At 47.0% G+C, this 20,186-nt stretch overlaps 2 protein-coding genes across 2 annotated transcripts in view; both read right to left on the bottom strand.

Annotated features, from left to right (window-relative positions):
- LOC309585102 (large ribosomal subunit protein uL22) overlaps window positions 1–20,186 on the bottom strand; it is a 369,655-nt gene that overhangs the window by 285,301 nt on the left and 64,168 nt on the right. The window lies entirely within an intron of this gene.
- Window positions 1,817–18,223, bottom strand: CFAP53 (cilia and flagella associated protein 53; the record flags this gene model as incomplete). Its single annotated transcript, XM_082301723.1, has 8 exons — window positions 18,103–18,223; window positions 17,336–17,565; window positions 14,870–15,046; window positions 8,262–8,565; window positions 5,232–5,450; window positions 3,963–4,179; window positions 3,435–3,537; window positions 1,817–2,039 (listed from the first exon to the last, which is right to left on the bottom strand). Exons 2-8 carry the CDS (start codon window positions 17,410–17,412, stop codon window positions 1,817–1,819), a joined length of 1,320 nt encoding a protein of 439 aa, XP_082157849.1. The 5' UTR covers window positions 17,413–17,565; window positions 18,103–18,223.

Here is a 20,186-nt window from a genome sequence, read left to right on the forward strand (position 1 = left end):
AGTGTATGTCCTCTGTGTCGCTCTGGAGATGGCTGCTGAAAAGCACCATGTAAAGGCTCGACAGCCTGAATCAACCTACCTCTCCCAGCCCGATGTTTCACCCTCTTGGCAGCTTCCTTCCTCAGTATCCATAGGACAAACCCTGTTTCGATCCATGAAATCCAAGGAACAAGCTATGAGAGGCACTGCTCTGGTCTGTCTGGTCCCCTGTTGGGATGGTAACAGTTCCCGTGGACTTGTCTCTCTTCCATCTCCTGACTCAGGAAGTTTTGTCTGTAAGCAATGATAAAATCCCACCACACTCCTTTTCCCCTCAGCAGGGCCAGGTTCTTCCACCATTTACACCCAGAATTAGCTGGGTTGCTGAAAGACCACTGATACTGTTTCAGATTAGTACATCTCCACCTGGCTTTTTTCTCCACAGGAAAAAAAACCGTTTGTCAACTTGGTGTCTGCTTTAAACCAAGATCAGACAACTTTGCAGGCTGTTCATTCCTAATTTGTTCCAAGATGTCTGGAATCTGGGGCTCCTGAGCTCTGATCCCAGCTATTTATCAGCTCCTCTGTGCATCCATTCGTGTCCTCACACAACAAAAACACAGCCCGGTTTAGCCAACAGGGAGCCACACGCTGAAAAGGAAGGCAGGAGGACAAAAATGGTAGAGGAAGTGGTTAGTGAGAGATGGAAGTTTCAGAAGAAAAGGGTGAAAAAGCAGGAGCTGGAGGAAAGATGGGAAGCAGAAAAGCTGAAAGAGAGAGAAACAACTGCAGATAAGCAGCAGCAAAGACTCATATGGAAAAATGAAAAAAAGTATATAAAACATTTCCAAATGCCACAAAGTCTGTGAGCAAGAAAGGGTAAGAGGTTTTACATGGATTCTTCACTTCCCTCCTCTGAAAAGGACAGAGGAAAAACCAAGGAAATACATAGCAAGGAGCTGGTCAAGGGCAGCACCATGGGGAGCAGCTGGGTTGCTCCCACCCATGCTTCCTGTGTCACCCACTGCTCCTCCTGCTTTAGGGGCACTCTGGCCACTGGCATGGGCACAGAGAGGCCAGCAAGGTGTCCCTGCTTCACACTGCCAAAATCCGCCAACACCTTCCTGGGGACATCCAGCCAGCTTCTGTGTTGCTGTCTCAAAATGGTGGTGGTGCTCAGCGCCCCTGTTCTATGTGTTCAGAGTGTGGCAGTGGTAACAATCCAAGGAAGCCCAGAGAGGCAGAGGTGCCGTGAAAATTATAGAGAATAAACATTTTTACAAGACAGGTCTAACAGCAGCCCTGCACACTTAATTCTGCCCAAGCAGAGGACTCACAGACTTGGGACTCCAGTATTCCACAGATCATTTCAACAGCTACCAGAATCTGTGCAAAAGAGGATCAGCTTTTTAATGTCCATCCCACAGTAAAATACATTCAGAGTTTTATACTTTTTATCTAAATACAAAGAAAAGGATTTTGTTTGAAAGGCATTTTAATAAAGGTTTGCTCAAAGTTTTCTACAAATTTTCTTTGTGCAGATTTTAATGAATGCCTGTGCATTATTTATGTCATAATAATTCACTATCGTATTGCAGAGGGCAGACAGCATTCTTGAATTAAAATGTCAAGCAGTTTGGATTGGATCAGATTTGTCAAAAAAAAATCCATGGGGGAAAAATAAAATTTAAAATACTATGTTTCTTGTAATTTCCAATTAAATGTTTTGAGTATCACAGTGGAGACAGATCTTCCAACTCAAGTCAGGTGTAAGCATCCTAAGAAAATGTTTCTAAAGGCAACTGAGTGAGCTAAAATATCATAGTGAGTGATGCCCTCAAGAGTCAGGCATCAGTGCTTTCTTCGTAGTGGGGGGCTTTACTATGGACTCGTTGGGCATTGACAGAATGAACTGTACCCTTTCTTGGTACTCTCTCTCTGCTTCCATATTTGATTCATGTTCTTTCTTCCTCTCATCTTCCTCAACTTTGTGGAGCCACTGTTGATAGGCAATTTGAGTTGTGAGCTGGTCTCGGTATTCTTTGGCCTTCTGTATTTTTCTGGAAATGCCAAATGAATAGGTTATTTAAGTGGTGTGGGTAATTATTATTATTATGTAATCTGTTAGCATTCGAGCTTAGACTAAAGAACCGTTCAAAGCTCCTTTTAGCTGTTGAGAATAACTGCCACTATTAACCAAATGCTATGTGCTAACCTTATGTTCTTCAGAGAATTAACTGCATTCTGTTGTATCCTATAAAGCAGACTGTAAAACTGGTGCTTGACCAGAAAGAACAACTCCCTGTAATCAGCGTGCCTTTTCTGCTCCTCACAGCAACAGTGAGAGGACAGATGATAACAGTGCTGGACTCAGTCCGTGCCTGGCTCGGGCTCAGTGCTGCTAGTGACACCCATCCGCACCCTCCTAAGAAGAACGAGTCCCTGCGGCACTGATACTCCTGGAAGTGGCTGTCAGAAGAAATCAACCTTCCATTCCACCTCAGGAGATGTGTACTGCTTTTACTCTGGAGAGAAGCAGAGGAAGTCTTAGATGTTCAGGCCCTTCTGGAGCAGGAGTCATACAGACACGTAATTGCCAACAAAGTAGTCAGGACCTGTGCACTAACTCAACGGAGCTGAGCCACAAACCTGTCCTGACACTGCTGAGTGCCATCTCTGCTAAGTGGAGCATATCCCAGCTGGAGCCCAGCGTGTTTCCTTCACAAGAATGACATTTCTGCCACAGCCAGGAGATTGTTCCCAATAAAGCCCTCAGAGAACACAACAGATACCGGCTCGGGAAGGAGCTACTTGTATCCCCCGGACAAGAGTGGAGAAAGGGCAGGAGTACAAAAGAGTAGTAAGTGAGATAAGGCACTTTGCCCAAGGCTTTGCATGACACCCAGAGGAACATTCCAGCTACTGCGTGTAAGGATCTGCTGATCCAGAGGCGCTGTGAGGCACGGAGAGCCCCATGCAGCCGGGTTATGTGCTGCAGCCTGGTGTTTTGGTGGCTGACACAGGATTGTTCAAGGGATGTCTGTGGGTGGAGTTTAGCAATAAGCCCGGACACACTAGCTCTCCTGGGGCAGGAACAAACAAACCTTTCATTAACCCTCCTCCCCAAACCTCTGCCACTCGTAACAACAGCTCAGAGTATGAGGGGATGTGTTCAGTAAATATGATTGATGTAAGTCCCATGATGACCCAAAAAGATCAACACAAGGATATGTACCACTATTGTCCGAAGTCAGAATTAATGACTTAATACCAACTGCAGTATTACAGGTCTGCTACTGAGCAGTTTGGAACTGATAAGGTGCATGGTGGTAAAGACTCTCTAAATAGAAGGAAGTCCACCCAGGCAGAGTTATCAGAAAAAAAGAAATAGCTTGCTCACAAGTTTAAAAGATTGATCTGCAAAGAAATGAACTAATGACATAGAAGAAAAATACCTTTTACGTTTTTCTTCTTCTTCATGTTCGAATTCTCTGACTGCTTTAGCCACTGCATTCTTCTCTTCAGCAATCTCTATTTGCCTCTCTGCTTTTTTCTGCACTGGAAAACAATACCAAAAATACTTTTAGAAGGTAACAGCACTGCTAAGCTTGAAGGGACAGTGAGACTGCATTTGGGCTAAGTAGCCTAAATAAAGAATAAAGCTATTCTGAAGAACCACACAAACAACAGCAAGTGTATTCTCAGCTTGTTTTTCATCCACTCAGAACTGGAAAGTTTTCACATTTAGGACTTCATAATAATATAGTTAATAATGATGACCATTTGCCCATGCAATACTTTACTAGGCTTTGCTCTGGTGATGGCAATAGGAAATTAGCGTAGGAGTGAATTTTAGGAACAGGTTCAGGGAGGATCACATTGTTGTCCACTCTATCACACAGCCTGTGTGTGCTGGGCCAGATGCTGTTCCCAGCAGCAGGGTGCTGTACTGCCCCTGCCCAGACACGTGTTCAACCACTTACACTTCTCCTCCATCTGCAGCTCTCTTGTCTTCACGACATCTCTCAGCAGCTGAAATCGAGCCTCCCTCTCTAGTTTCATTTTCTCAACCTTCTCGGCCCAAACCTGATCCCTCTCTTCCTTGAAGAGCTTCTCGTCTTCTCTTTCTCGCTCCTTCTCCTTCCTCAGCTGTTCAGCCATATGTTCCAGGTATGTAAGTTGCTCCTTTAACAGCACTTGCTGCAAACACACAGACATTTGCATATCTGAGTAAATTAGTTTAAAAAGCCTTTCAAAACCTGAAGAGAAGTGGTGGTTCCCAGCCAGTGTGGGAGCTAGGAACCCAGAGCTCGATTCCAAAACCTGCCATGGGAAAGAACTGCTCAGAGTCCTCTACCTAGCCAGACGACAGCACGTGAACAGAATAAATAGAGTGATCCCTTTCCCCATAGCAGCTCAGCTGCCTACAACACACCCATTTTAGAGATTTTCCATAGCTGACCAACCTACTCCACTATCACCTGCATTAGAAGCCTTGGGATCCAATAAATACAATAAATATCACCTCCTCTAATTCTGCAGCAAAGTCTAACATTGACTTGATACAACTTTCCTAACCTACATGAGCTTCTAAACACCTCAAGCAGAGCAACGGATGCAGCTCTCTGCTGTGTCCTAAAGATCCTGAGACTCATTTGCACACTGGAGTTGGCCAATCTACTTGTTTTAACTTCAGAAAATGACAGACACATTCATTGATTCATGGCATCTTCAAAAAATACAACATGAAAGTTTGCATCTATCTATATATAGTTATTAAATATTTTAAAGCTTTTTAGTACTAATTAATTACAGTAAGTTAAATATTTCCTTTCTTCTGCAGTTACAAATACTTACTACATCAGGTCCATGAAACAAAAAATAGTTTTCCGGCCTCTATTATGTCCATGCTGCGTAAGGATGATAAAGCTCAGGTGATTTATACACAACGAAATCAGCATGGAGGGACAAAATGCCAGGATTTGCTGACAGCCCCCACTTCATTTATCCAGCCTGGTAGCCTTGCCGATTGCAAAGCAGGCTTTAAAGTGCTGTGGTTTTAACAGCTAGTGGGCTTCTGCAGAGGTGCAGAGCACTGGCAGGAGGAGAGGCAACAGGCTGTTCAACAAAAGAATTATCTCGTCCAGAGAAAAGGGCTTGTGTCTGTTCTCTGTTACACTGTGCAGTTCACAGGGCCACAGAACTAGTCTAGATGAGGTATCACCCCACAGTTTCACAATTAAACACCTTACTTTTTTTTTTTTAATTCTCTCATATTCCCTGTCGGGGTCCTGAAAATCTTCTTCCAAGATTTTCTTCTCTACGGCAAGTTCAGTTTGCTTTTCTGCATCAAGACGATTCTTCTTGTCCCGTGCTGCTTTGAGCCATATCTCCCTGCATTCCTTCTGCTGATGTTGCTTCTTCCTTTCAAGCTCTTCATTTTCTTTCCTAAACTGGTGCAGCTCTTCTTCCTACAAGGATAAAAGTAGCTAGCTTGTAAAATCACTGCACAACTTCAACCTAAGTGGTGGCTAGAGTTAGTTTATTGAAACGCTGAGGAGTAACGCCTTGCTGACAACACAGAATTAATGTCATTCACTAGACCTGTTAAAGCCTGAACATTTTAGCGTATCATTCCTTAGAATTCAGGATTTTCATCTGTAATTATCATATGCACTTCAATACAAAAACTGTATTGTGCCTGATGTTTTCCAAATGTTTCAGGCAGATAGACAGAGTCATCTCTTTAGGGAAGTCAGTATCATTGCAGCACGTGTGATCTATATCCAAGCCTCCCTACACAGCCATAAGCACTAACAAACAACAGAGCCACGTATTCCTGCGGTTTCCATAGATATTATCTGTCCTGTGCCTGCGCTGGGCGTTCTGAGCATTGCATCTCTACTGGACACAAGGCTGCACCAAGTCAGTGATTGGATCCTTGTATCCTGATGGGCAGTTACTGAATTTCCACGGTTTCAAATATTCCACTTCATATTGGAAAGAACTTTATATTCTACTTTATATTGGAAAAATGTACAGTGAAACCGAGTTCTTAAAAAAGAAACAATGACAAATCGGAAACACATATTTGCGATGCCTCGATAGGTATGTGTATATTCAAGATTATTTAGCCCCCAAAAAATTCAAAAGTAGCATCAATAAGTAATTTATGAGTCTAATTTCTGGACATCTTGCAGCTGAGTAAGTGTACAAGCACAGCTGCACTGAAACATAGTCATAACATGGCACATGACCATCACTGGCATTATATCATCTCAGAAATCATGCTTCAGCTGTCTCAAAGGCACACAGTTTTTTGTTAACCTGTTTTTAAATTAAATGTCTCTTTTGTAATGTGAATGAGTCTTCTAAAATGCATCAGCAGGTTTGTCATAAACAGCATGTCGAATCTTCCCTGTATGGAAGCAGAAGCTGCACTCCCTAAGGAACATCCCTTTTTATGCTGGACATAAAGCACCCACAGATTCTTGCAGTATTTCAGAGCCAAGGCTAACTTTATATCTGCCTGAACTGTCAAATTCACTTTCAGAAGCTGGTAAAACAGCTTTGAAACTCAATATATATATAATTTGAGGAATAGAATTAGTAACCCAAAAGGCTTTGAACAGTAAAGGTGGAAATAAAGCAGAAATAGTTAGCAGTCTGCTGTGCAAGTTGGCCCGTGTCCTTGGCTGAATTCTGACATCAGTGAAGCTTTATGAGAGCAGCCAAGGATGGGATCAGTGAAAGTTTATTCCTTGGGGTAACACAACGTTGCAAATGTACAAAGAAATGGTTACCAACCGCCCCTCTGCAAGCCAGGACCAAAGTGCTGTGGCAGAAACTCATGAAACTACAGTCAGGATAAAATGAAGTCAATCACTTTCCCAGAAATCACAGTTCTTTAAGAGAAAAATAAGACAAAGGAGGAAGGCAGCTAATATAGGTAACATAGCTAATGCTAAAATTGCTGTCTCTGCTCTGTCATCCATTTCTGAGATACCCTGGTGCACACCTACGGTCTATCGTGCCAAAGGTGCAAGTTTTCCTTCACTAAATATTCTATTTTCACTGCAACAACCAGGAGAAACCTTTATGCACAGGGACACTTAGCTGTCCATTCACCCAGATGAAATTCCTGGTCATTAGGGGTTACCAGTCTGCAATAAAAAACTTCTAACAAGGCCATCTGCCACATTCCTCTTCTGCTGAGGAAGGATTACATCCCATTTTCCATACAGAAACTCTCCTTCAAAGAAAGCTTTTTTTTTTCAGAGACTCAACCACTTCACCAGAAATGTATCTCCTTGACAGAGCCCCAGGCAGCTGTCTCCAGGGGAAGATACAGAGTCTTCTATTCTAATAGTGTTTTTCTGAAAAGGCCAGTGAAGGAACAGCATTCTTTGCCTGGGAGGTTTGGCAGTGCCTTAGACGTTGTTAAAAGAAAATAATTCTATTCTGCATGTTTTTAAATAAGCAAAACATTACAGTCTAGCTTGGAATAAGGACTCCACGATTTCACAGCCAGCATCTTCAGAGCTTTAGATCCATTATTGTCTTCATTTTTATAAAATAGGGAAGTATATATGACACCAGCATCAGCTTCCAGTGTCTAACAGAGTATCCTGTGTGATCATTCAGCCTCTACATACAAATAGCTGCAAAATGAAGACTGAGTCTGAGCTAAATGGCCTCCCATAATTCAAAGTCAACACAGAATACTGAACTAGCAAGCGCCACTAAAGCCAGCAAAACTACAGCAAGATAGATGGAAAGATACGATGAAAAAGTGGGTAGTGGCCAAACAGCTGGGCCAAAGTAGCCAAATGCCTCCTGTGATGTGAGCTCAACAGCAGTCAGGTCTATTAGGTGAGAGAGCTTAGGTGCTGCTTACTAATTTGTTTAAAAAAATATGTAAAATAAATATTTCAGCTGGGAAACAAGACTCCCCTGCTATCCTGCAGGAAACTGGAAATCAGAAAGTGACAAAGATGTCTGGCAAAAGCTTAAAAATGTTACCATTTCCCACAACAGCTCTGAGAGACTCTGAGTGCCAAAACCCTTTAGAGTGCCAAGTTTCAAAAGATGTATTTCCCTCTGTAAACGGGAAGGCCTTTGCCACAGCTCTGGAAAAGAGGCTTAGCTTAACAGGACAGGCTCAGATACTAATGGAATCAGTGAAGATACAAATAAGGTATGGATTAGTCTAAATGTCTAGTAAGCCTGTCATCAAAAGGGCCTTCTGCACAAGCCTGAATGCAGAATGCTACGGAAATTACCAGCCATTCAGCCTCCTTTTTGATCAGCTGCTTCTCCTCCTCTCTGCGAGCGTCGTGCACGGCCACCTGGGCATCGCGCACATCCAGCATTTCCCGGATCCGCGCTGCCACTTCCTGTGCCTTCAGCTCTGCTTCCTGATCCTTAGCCAACAGTTCCTTCTCACAAATCTCTTCCAACTTCTGCTCCTGCATCTTCTCTTCCTTTTTCAGCATCTCCTTCAGAGTATGCTGGGCCAGCTGGCAGTCACTCAGCTCCTTCTCACCCCTTTTTTTACAGTGTATGCGATATTCTTCACATCGGTTTCTGGAAGGCAACATAAAAGTTTTTAAAAAAAAGTCTCAAAACAATAAGCAGGTCCGGAGGTGTGTGGTGAATGGAGGCTCCCAGCTCATCACTGCTCAACAGACAGCAACTCAGGATGCCAAGTTATACCCCTGGTCTGACACTGATTCCTTGTGAGGCCTAAGGAACCACAGAGAGCCTGATTTGATGCAGGTTTTGATATTAATTTTAAAACGTCTAAATCAACCTCCTCACAAGGGGAAGCGAAGAGGCAGCAGAGAGCTCTGCTCTCCATGACAGGGACAGGACCCAGGCAACGGCTGGAGCGGTGCCAGGGAGGTTTAGGTTGGAGATCAGGGAAAGGTTCTTCCCCCAGAGGGTGCTGGGCACTGCCCAGGCTCCCCAGGGAATGGGCACGGCCCCGAGGCTGCCAGAGCTCCAGGAGCGTTTGGACAGCGCTGCCAGGGATGCCCAGGGTGGGATTGTTGGGGTGTGTGTGCAGGGCCAGGGGCTGGAATGGATGATCCTGGTGGGTCCCTCCCAACTTGGGGTATTCCGTGAGTGTAAATGAACACAAAATATATCCACACATTATAAACACAATGTGTACTCACTCTCCATGTAGCTGGAACATGCAGGGGGGTGGTGTGTGTATATATACCTTTTGTTAACACATAAACCACATGCAGACTACACTTATTCAAACATAGGTTGGTCTGTATTCAAATGAAGACTTAGAATAGGTTTGTAAGTCATCTGAAAGCTCATTTATATTCAGAAAATACTGTGAGCATGGAAATGTGGGTTACACGGTTGAGCAGGAACCACTAGAAATTATTAATTTTTTTAAGTGAAGTTCTATGGGATAATTCAGACAAGTTGCAATAAAAGCCTGGAGAAGGCAAAAAGTCAAACAGGTAATGCAAATTTCAATTTTCATTTGCTCTCTGCAACTGAGTTGCACATAAAGAGATAATTTATCTTCAGTTGAAGAACACTGAACTAATTGCAGATTCTGCTTTTATTTTTGCAAACAAAGCAGTATTGAAATCAACACATGCCATCAAACATTATTTAATTTGAACACTCCGCAAGCATTTTAATTCTGTTCTATAAACAGGATACAGATTTTCATAAAGTTAGAATGTGAAACTGGCAGATGAAGGTGAAGACCTGCAAGTGTGAAGGATCTATAAGCTCTGAGGATGTGTGACAAACACATGTGAATGCTCTGAAGTGAAAAGATACCTCACAATATCATGCTGAATGAAACCATCCTCTACAGATTATTGCAAAGCTATTTAAGAATTCACAGCAGACATCAGAAGACATCATAGCCTGAACCGTGAACAACTTCATGGCAGCAGTAGTTACCTGCACAATGTGTAATACTGTGACATTACACAAGCTTTAGCTGACTATCCTGTGTAGCAAAAATATTAAATATTCATCAGGCAGCTACCTCAATTATGTTACCAATCTCCTTATCAGGGTAGTTATTTAATTTTCAGAGCAGAGGTCTCACCACATTTTCTCCCTGTTGGCATTCAACCCTTGCTGCCTCACATTTCACTGGGGAAAAAAGCATCTCTCCCTTCATGCTCTGGGCTAAAACACCCAGTGCCATGGAGCCTGTGCTGAAAGATGAAGGGCACTATACACCAACAATGAAAGGGACAGCACTGCTGTGAAAACATTTCCATTTTGCTTGGTATGTGCTGAACCTGCTCCAGCCCTGAACCCCCCGTGCCCTGGGCTGATCCCCAGCGTGGGCAGCAGGGCAGAGGGATTCTGCCCCTCTGCCCCGCTCAGGGGAGACCCCACCTGCAGAGCTGCCCCAGCCCTGGGGAACAACAGCACAAGGACCTGGAGCTGCTGCAGCCAGTCCAGAGGAGGCCACCGAGATGCTCCAGGGCTGGAGCCCCTCTGCTCTGCAGCCAGCCTGGGACAGCTGGGGGTGCTCAGCTGCACAAGAGAAGGCTCCAGGGAGAGCTCAGAGCCCCTGGCAGGGCCTCAAGGGGCTCCAGGAGAGCTGCACAGGGACTGGGGACAAGGCATGGAGGGACAGGACACAGGGAATGGCTTCCCCCTGCCAGAGGGCAGGGCTGGATGGGATATTGGGAAGGGAATTGCTGTCTGTGAGGGTGGGCAGGCCCTGGCCCAGGGTGCCCAGAGCAGCTGGGGCTGCCCCTGGATCCCTGGCAGTGTCCAAGGCCAGGCTGGACATTGGGGCTGGGAGCAGCCTGGGACAGTGGGAGGTGTCCCTGCCCATGAGGAAGATGACTTTTAAGGTCCCTTCCAACCCAAATCATTCCACGATAAGATGCTGTAATTCAGTGCCAGTGCAGGCTGGTGAAAAGGGATGGTTGTTTTACCTCTTGGATGAGACAGGAACCTTCTGACCACTGTTTAACCCAACGGTAAAAGCAGAAAGCAGCACAGGGATGTGCATGCCATGAGCCACAGCACATTCCAAGGAGTGCCCCTGCCTCCCAGTAGGTCAACAAATGTACTATGCCATTGATGGTCCTCTTATGTTTTACCACTGGAATCTATCTTTCATCTCCTGGGCGGCAGTTAGTGGTGATTAAAGAACACAGCACTAATTAGTATTCATGAAAAACATATTTCTCAAATGTTGTGAGGGAAACATGCCATTATTAAGATTCGAAATCTTACACCATTAGCAATAACTGTATTACCTTAACCCAATGGGTTCAAAGTTCTCTCAGCATTGAAGGAATAAAGAACTAGTTATTCTTTTCTGTGACTACAAACTAATCTGATATATATTGAATTCCCAGGGGGGAGTAGAAGTTAATTATGTTCAGCATTGTTAGAATTTTAATATAAAATAACCCTGTAATTGCTTAATTTCATCAAAATAATTCCCTCAAAGCAGCTTTTACACCAACCTATAAACATCTGCTCCCCCAGATGGTGGGTTTTCTTCCTCACTTTGCTATCCTAAGCTTCTTAACATTAAAACTGTGCCTGGATGCGGCTACTTCCCAAAGACAGATCCTCCCCAGTTATTTATTCATTTGATAATGAAGCACGAAGCTGCTGGGATAACAACATTCCCCACAGGGATGCTTCTGATGTTACCACAAGAAAGAGGATGTGATATGTGTTTTATGCAAATGTTAAGACATTGCAGTTTTCTTTAAAGTTACCAGTGATGAACATGCCCTCAGGCGAGCACTGGTTGAGTATCTTCTCAGATAAGGGGTAGCCCTTCCTGGAAATGAATTCCAGCAGGACTCCAGCGGTCCAAGCCTTGTCCCCTCTGTCACCTAGTGACAAAGGACTCCTCCTGGTTAACATTACTACTGAGGAGCTGTTACACCTGTACCTTCAGGCCATGGCAACCAGCCCACAGAGCTGCTACAAATGCTGCCTTTTAGTGCTCTGGAATAATGTATGACAGTGTAGGAGCTCCTATACCTCAAGGTTTGAGAATCCATACCTGAAAGGAATGGGGCACCTTGCTTGGAGTTAAAGGAAATACAAACAAGTCTGTATCAGGTTTCAGAAGGACATTCAAAATAGTTGTAAATCCACAGGCAAAGAGAAACAGAAAATTATATGTATATCCACCTGCTACTGGACTGACTTGCCAGGGCTCCTGGGAGTGCCCTGCGGTAATAATTTCCAAACGGGGGCATGCAGGAAGAGAATATGTTTTGTACCATTAATAAATAACATTAAAAAGTAAAAAATAGCATTTATTTCATCTTTACCTCACCCTTTTAAATTTCTTTTTGTGCATGTGTTTTATCACGTACACAATATACCAGCAGAGTATATTGTTACATATTTATATAGTTTATAAATAAATGTATTGGGGTGAGTGTTAAAAAGCTTTTACAGCTAGGGGGGTGCAGTCCAGGAGGATTGGAGCCCATTGCTCGAGAGGACAGGCTGTGACACAATTACAGACTCCGGATTGTGGATTTTCGGTAAGCGTTGGTCTCCTGAGCAGCAAATCCTGCTCCCAGATGTCTGCCTGGACCAAGATGGTTTAGGAGGAAGAGTAACATCTAACAGAGAGAAAAACAGACCTGGGGCTACTTAAACAATACAAACACATGCAAATTGAGATATCAAAAGCTATCAATCTAATCAGAATCAACCACCACAGCAGAGGCTTCCTTTCTCACTGGAAAAGGACATAGAACAAAAGATTTTAGAATATAACTAAACACATCCACAAAGACAGATACCTGTCACAGACAAGGTGAACTGTTGTCAGCTGGTGTTTATCAGAGTTCGTTCTTTTATAGGAACCTTAATTTAAAAGTAGAAAGGGACACAGCTAGAGGAACTAACCATGGAATGCATTCCCATTACATCAGGACAGTCAAACAGAAGCTGTATTTGCAAAGATACCGCAAGACTGCCACTCACAACAGCTGTGAAAAGAGATGCTTTCACTGCCTCCAAATCCGCTGAAAACCTGCAGCCATCAGAATGCTTCAGCAACACTTTTTAATGGGATGCTGTGTGGTATGAATATTGCTTAGATCCCAGAGCAGAGTGGGAAAGGTAAAAGGATAATAATAGGATGAAATAATCCCATGAGACTGAGTGAACCATAGATCAGCAGGGGTACACCGGGAAAACAAAGGACCTGAGACATTAAGACAGGCAACTACAGCATGAAAGTTCAAGTATGTGTCACCAGATGATGCAGTTCAGTGGTGTGATTCATTTTGCAATTAAACTGTCTAAAATTAGACATCTAAACAGGAATTTACATATGTGCTAAATTCCCACTCTGATCGATGGGAACCTAATTAAAGTCAGTGGAGGCTGGGGTGCAGTTCAACTGACAGGACAGGATAAACCTGTTTGAGGCTGACTTTAGGTTCCTGTAACTGTCCTGATTTCAGTGAAGTTTTAAATAGAACAGGAATGCAGATTCCCAGTGAATATAAAGATACCAACACTTAGACACCTACCTTTAGGTGTCTACATAACATCTCCTCGGTGTGTTGTGGCATTTAAGTAAAACTTTATAAAATGAAGGCCTTGCTGCCTTTGTAAAATTACGGCCCAGGCCTGTTACTTTGGCTAGAGAGGGACTGTGAGAAAAGTCTGTGAGAAGAAAAACGATTAGTTTTTACCCATGAGAATGTAGTATCAATAGAAGCAAGAGAGTTAAACAGCAGGAGGAAACAGCAACATATTAACAGCACCCGTTATTCTTCTGAATGCTTGAATGCTTATGCTGTCGGTAGCCAATGGTAGTATGCTGTAGTCAGTAATAGCCAAGGAGTCTATTGTAGTAGTTTAGCAGCCAATGAACCTGTAACATGAATGATAACATACAAAAGGTGTATAAAAGAGGCTGCTTTGTTTAATAAACAGCTTTTTGCCCCTTGAAAGAGGCACTGTCCATGTGTGTCATGACTGCCCCAACAGCAACAGTGTGTAAAACAAGATACAAGTACAAAATAAAAGGCACTCCAGCACCATCCCCTCCAAACCACTTTAAAAGTGAGCTTCAACCACTTTGTGTGATAGACAGAGAACAAACCCGAAGCTGCAAAAAAGCAAGGGCCACATTTTCAAGCCATCATGTGAAGTTAGGCAGTGTATGCACTTCTAACACCTGTCTAAGACAATAATCCCCACATTTAAACAAACATTTACCTGTGGAATTAGTTAATTAGAGTTTATGCACACGTGAGAAGCAGGTGGTATAGATTTCACAGTACCTTGGGAGACTGGGAAAGACACTCCAAATTATTACAATTAAATAACATTATTATTTCTTTCATCTCTCCCTCAGAAAACCAGATTTCCAAGAATGGGACAAGGCAGATTTCATGCCAAGGCCCCAGGTCCTAATAAGCACCTGCAAGTTACTGCTTTCAGTCAGGAATATTTGGCACAAAACTTCAGGCTGCATTAAAACCTTAGCTGCAGCTGCTACTCTTGAAAAGTATGCAATAAATAAAAACACTGTCTTTTTGGATAATCTTAACATTTCAGGGATCTTTGACATATTAGCTTAGTAAGCATGATTCAGGCCAAATTAACCTTCCATGCACCCTGTTCACTCCAACAGTACAAAGCTGGAACAGGACTTACAAAAAGGGCTGACTTGGCAAGTGGAAGCACAGGGATGCTCACATGTGACAAGGAGGACGGACACACTACACTTGCAAGAATTAACTGCTTTGATTTTTTCCGTCTTACTGTTTCAGTCACATGCATCTTTCCTTCCTCAGTTTATTACTGCCACCTTCTTTTCAAATTGTCCCTCTATATTTACTTTGGGCAAATTCTCTTTTGTAAGATATTTTTATGGCAATACCTGAACTGTTGCTCTCGTTTTTCAGCCACCACTTGTAGTCTTTCTTGCTCCCTCTTCTCTTTCAGTAATTTTGCTTGTTCCTTCATTTTTGCTTCTTTGTCCTGTGCCTTTTCTTGATCAAGTGCTTTCACTTCAGCAAAGTGCCTACTTTCCTCTGCCTCCAGAAAGTCACGAAGCCTGTAATGAAAACATTTGAATAAAAGCTAAATCAATCCTTCTGCTGAAGGATAAAGTTTTAGTGTATTTGTTATTAACACAAAATGGGTACTGGGCTCCTTTCAACACTTCTTGTAAATGCGAAAGATGGGAACATCATATTTTAACTTGGGGATCACTCCTGTTGTGTCCATCGAGGGAATCTTACAGCACAACATGAGTGATTCTGTCCAGGCACGGTTTAAACTCCTGATCTTACAAACTCACTTTCAAAGCTGCTTTACAACTTCAGTCCCCCATTCATCAGATTCTTCTAATTCTCAGACTACATTTGTCACCAGCTGACAAAATTCAATTTTGTACTACTGTTATCCTTCAGCATAGACCCACAGAATCTTCTGAGCTGGAAGGGACCCACCAGGATCATCCATTCCAGCCCCTGGCCCTGCACACACACCCCAACAATCCCACCCTGGGCATCCCTGGCAGCGCTGCCCAAACGCTCCTGGAGCTCTGGCAGCCTCGGGGCCGTGCCCATTCCCTGGGGAGCCTGGGCAGTGCCCAGCACCCTCTGGGGGAAGAACCTTTCCCTGATATCCCTCCCTTCTCTATGCATCTATAATTGTATCTTCTCTCAAAACGACCTTTTGCTATTTTAGCATCACTCCACAAAACACTTCATCCTGAATTATCTTTGATGAGAAAATTATGTCAAATAGGCAATTTTTAAACACACCATCATTTATCTCCCTGTTAATCCCAGCAATGAGAAACCTACAAGGGACTACAGAATCCAGAAATCACCAATTTCAGCCCAAATACCGCAGTGTCTCAGCAGAAAGGGAGCTGGGGGTCCCGGCAGACAAGCGGAGCACAAGCCAGCAATGCACCCTTGTGGCAAAGAAAGCCACTGGCACCCTGGGCTGCGGGAGGAGGAGCACTGCGAGCAGGTCCAGGGAGGGCATTCTTCGCCTCAGCACTACTGAGACCCCACCCCGAGTGCTGGGTCCGGCTCCGGGCTCTGCAGCACCAGAAGGACACAGCCTTACTGGAGGGAGCCCAGTGGAGGGACACTAAGGGACTGAAGCATCTCTCCCAAAGGGAGAATCTCCCCTGAAGTTCCTTCTCTCCTGAGAGAGCTGGGACTGTCCAGCCTGGAGAAGAGAAGGTGCAGAGGGATCTTACCAATGTACATAAACACCTGAAGGGAGGCAATGCAGAAAAGACAGACACCTTCTCCTCAGTAGCGCCCAGTGGCACTGCAAAAGGCAGTGGCCACAAATTAAACCATGTGAAATTCCAAATGAACAGTAGAAAACACCTTTTTTTTTCTGTTTTTTGTGAGTGTGGTCCAATACCGGACAGGCTGCCCACAGAGGTGATTCAGTCTCTGTGTGTGGAGACAAGCAAAACCCAAATGGACACACACTCCTGGACAACCCGCTCCAGGTGACTCCAGGGTTGGACCAGATCATCTCAGGAGGTTCCTTATAACCCCAGTGGTTCTGTGGAATCCATGTACAATTCCCCTGAAGGCACATCAGACCAGGACACCAAACTGACAACCTTCACAGCTCCAAAGTCACTTGACATGAAAGAATAACTCAGAGATTAAACCACATGATTTTTTCCAAACATCAATGCAGCACAATTCTGCTCTTCACATGGCAGCAATGTGCTTCACCTCTAATATTTTTGAAAGACTTCTGAAAATTTTTTATTTTTTCAGCTGACCATGCTGAAAAGTGTTACTTGTAGGACCTAAACATCAGCTTGATGAGTTTACAACAAAACCCCCCGTTAAACTGAGAACCCTCAGTTGAACTGAGAGAATTTCTGACACTTTGCTACCCAAAGAAGCTGCAGATGTCCACAGCAGGGTGGGTGGTACTAGATGATCCCTTCCAACCCAAACCACACTGGGATGCTATGATTCTGTGCCCCATCCCTGGAAACGTTTCAGGCCAGGCTGGACAGGGCGTTGAGCAACCTGGTCAGGTGGGAGGTGTCCCTGCCTGGGGACTTGGAATGAGATGAGTTTTAAGGTCCCTTCCAACCCAAAGCGACTTTATGATTATAAAATTGCGACTTTATGATTATATCAAGGTACTCTTCATTCCCTTTAAAAACCAAGCAATGAAAGTGCTATACTACTACTTTTATCCTTCCATGTGGCAGACAGGAGGCTCCAAACGCCACCTCCGCTGCACTAGTTACTGTGTCTGAACACATATCACTAGTACCCTGCCCTCTGAGCACACAGTGAAGCTGAAAACAGCAGGGGCGCTGCACCGGCTACTTGTTTGCTACCTCTGTCTTCTCACATCGATCTCCTCCAGGTACTGCTGCACAGTTGCCCGGACCTTCCTCTCGGCAGCGCGGTGCATCCATTTGTCCTCGCCGCCCTTCTGCCAGTCGCAGACATTGCGGTAGTGGCGGAACACCCGCAGGGCACGTTCTTGTTCACAGTGCTCCTCCTCCCGCACCCTCTCGGCCAAAATCGCCTCCTCGACGATGTCTCTCTTGGAGGGCTTGGCTATCTACAAGAGAAAGGAAATGGAGAAAGCGTGGAGACCTCACAGCACCATTCCAGGATCTGCAGGGGCCTACAGTGAATTCAGAGAGGGGCTATTTATCAGGAACTGAAGTGACAGGACAAGGAGGAATGGGTACAAAGTGAAAGAAGGAAACTTTAGGCTAGATAGAAGAAGAAATTATTCATTGTGAGGGTGGGCAGGCCCTGGCACAGGGTGCCCAGAGTAGCTGGGGCTGCCCCTGGATCCCTGGCAGTGCCCAAGGCCAGGTTGGACGGGCCATGGAGCAGCCTGGGACAGTGGAAGGTGTCCCTGCCCATGGCAGGGGGTGGCACTGGATGGGCTTTAAGGTCCCGTCCAACCCAAACCACTCATGGGTGAAAACACAAACTGTTAATCTCGGTGTTTCTCAGTTGAATTCATGACCATATAAGTACCTAACACCAAATTATGAGTTCAGGGTAATTAGGGGGTAATCACAGAATCACTGAGGCTGGAAAAGAGCTCCAAGATCATCAAGTGCAAGCTGTGCCCGAACCCCACCTTGTCACCCAGCCCAGAGCACTAAATGCCACGTCCAGTCCTTCCTTGGACACGTCCAGGGATGGGGGCTCCAACACCTCCCTGGGCAGCCTGTGCCAAGGCCTGAACATCCATTCTGTGAAGAAATTCCTCCTAAATTAGACAAGCCCTGCCTACACCCCCAGCCCACACAGCACCAGGCTCCTCGGGACCTTCAAACACAGCAGCGGGCGCCCCGAGACCCCTCACACAGTACCGGGCACCCCGGGACCCCTCAGACAGCAGCGGGCACCCCAGGACCCCTCACACAGTACCGGGCACCCCGGGTCCCCTCACACAGCAGCGGGCACCCCGGGTCCCCTCACACAGTACCGGGCACCCCGGGACCCCTCACACAGTACCGGGAACCCCGGGTCCCCTCACACAGTACCGGGCACCCCGGGTCCCCTCACACAGTTACGGGCACCCCGGGTCCCCTCACACAGCACCGGGCGCCCCGGGACCCCTCACACACCAGCGGGCACCCCGGGACCCCTCAGACAGCACCGGGCGCCCCAGGACCCCTCACACAGTACCGGGCACCCCGGAACCCCTCACACAGTACCGGGCGCCGCAGGACCCCTCACACAGTACCGGGCACCCCGGGACCCCTCACACAGTACCGGGCACCCCGGAACCCCTCACACAGTTACGGGCACCCCGGGTCCCCTCACACAGTACCGGGCACCCCGGGACCCCTCAGACAGCAGCGGGCACCCCAGGACCCCTCACACAGTACCGGGCACCCCGGGACCCCTCACACAGTTACGGGCGCCCCGGGACCCCTCACACAGCAGCGGGCGCCCCGGGACCCCTCACACAGTACCGGGCGCCCCGGGACCCCTCACACAGCAGCGGGCGCCCCGGGACCCCTCACACAGCAGCGGGCGCCCCGGGACCCCTCACACAGTACCGGGCGCCCCGGGACCCCTCACACAGCAGCGGGCGCCCCGGGACCCCTCACACAGCAGCGGGCGCCCCGGGACCCCTCACACAGTACCGGGCGCCCCGGGACCCCTCACACAGCAGCGGGCGCCCCGGGACCCCTCCCGGCTGCTCCCAGAGGGCCCCGCCCCACCGGCCCCGCTCTGGGGCTCCGGCCCCCACGTCCCCGTAGCTCCCCGCAGCGGAGCAGCCCCGGCGCGGCCCCTCACCAGCGCCAACTCGCGCGGCGCGATAGCAGTGACCTCCCGGCGTCTAAGTGTATGAGAACAGTAAGGGGGCTGTGGCTGCGGCTGCGGCTGCGGTTGGGGCCGGGGCCGGGGCTGGGGCCGGGGCCGGGGCAGGGGCAGGGGCCGGGGCAGGGGCCGCGCCGCCATGGCGGACGGAGGCGCCGCCCGTTGCTGCGGGCCCGCGCGCGGGACGGAAGTGGCATCATGGCGGCGGGGGTGCTGAGGGGCGTCCCGGGGCCGCGGGATCGTCAGGGCTGGAAGAGACCCTCCAGATCATCCAGCGCCCTTGTGCACCCAGCACTGCCGCTGCAACGCCTCACCCACCACACCGCGGCACCCCGCGCCACCGCCCGGCGCCTCCTGAGCACCTCCGGGGACGGCGGGTCCGCTGCCTTTCGGGACAGCGAGTCCGCTGCCTTTGTGGGCAGCCCGTGCCAATGCCTGATCGCCTGTGTGGCAGAGTGTGAAATAACTAAAAGTTTCTCAAGAAAGGGTGTTCTTTAATCATAGAATCATAAAATATCCTGAGTTGGAAGGGAGCCACAAGGTCACGAACCCACAGAGTGCAGCCCCGGGTGCCAGTGCTGGGACATCAGTGGGGACAGGCTGGCACAGGAATGGAAAGGGTTTAGGTTAATGAGTCTTACCCTATGGAGCCAGCCTGGGACAGCTGGGGGTGTTCAGCTGCACAAGAGAAGGCTCCAGGGAGAGCTCAGAGCCCCTGGCAGGGCCTCAAGGGGCTCCAGGAGAGCTGCACAGGGACTGGGGACAAGGCATGGAGGGCCAGGACACAGGGAATGGCTTCCCAGTGCCAGAGGGCAGGGCTGGATGGGAGATTGGGAAGGAATTGCTGTCTGTGAGGGTGGGCAGGCCCTGGCCCAGGGTGCCCAGAGC

The sequence above is a fragment of the Coloeus monedula genome (genome assembly GCF_965178545.1).
Source record: "Coloeus monedula genome assembly, chromosome: Z".
NCBI classification, from domain to species: Eukaryota; Metazoa; Chordata; class Aves; order Passeriformes; family Corvidae; genus Coloeus; species Coloeus monedula.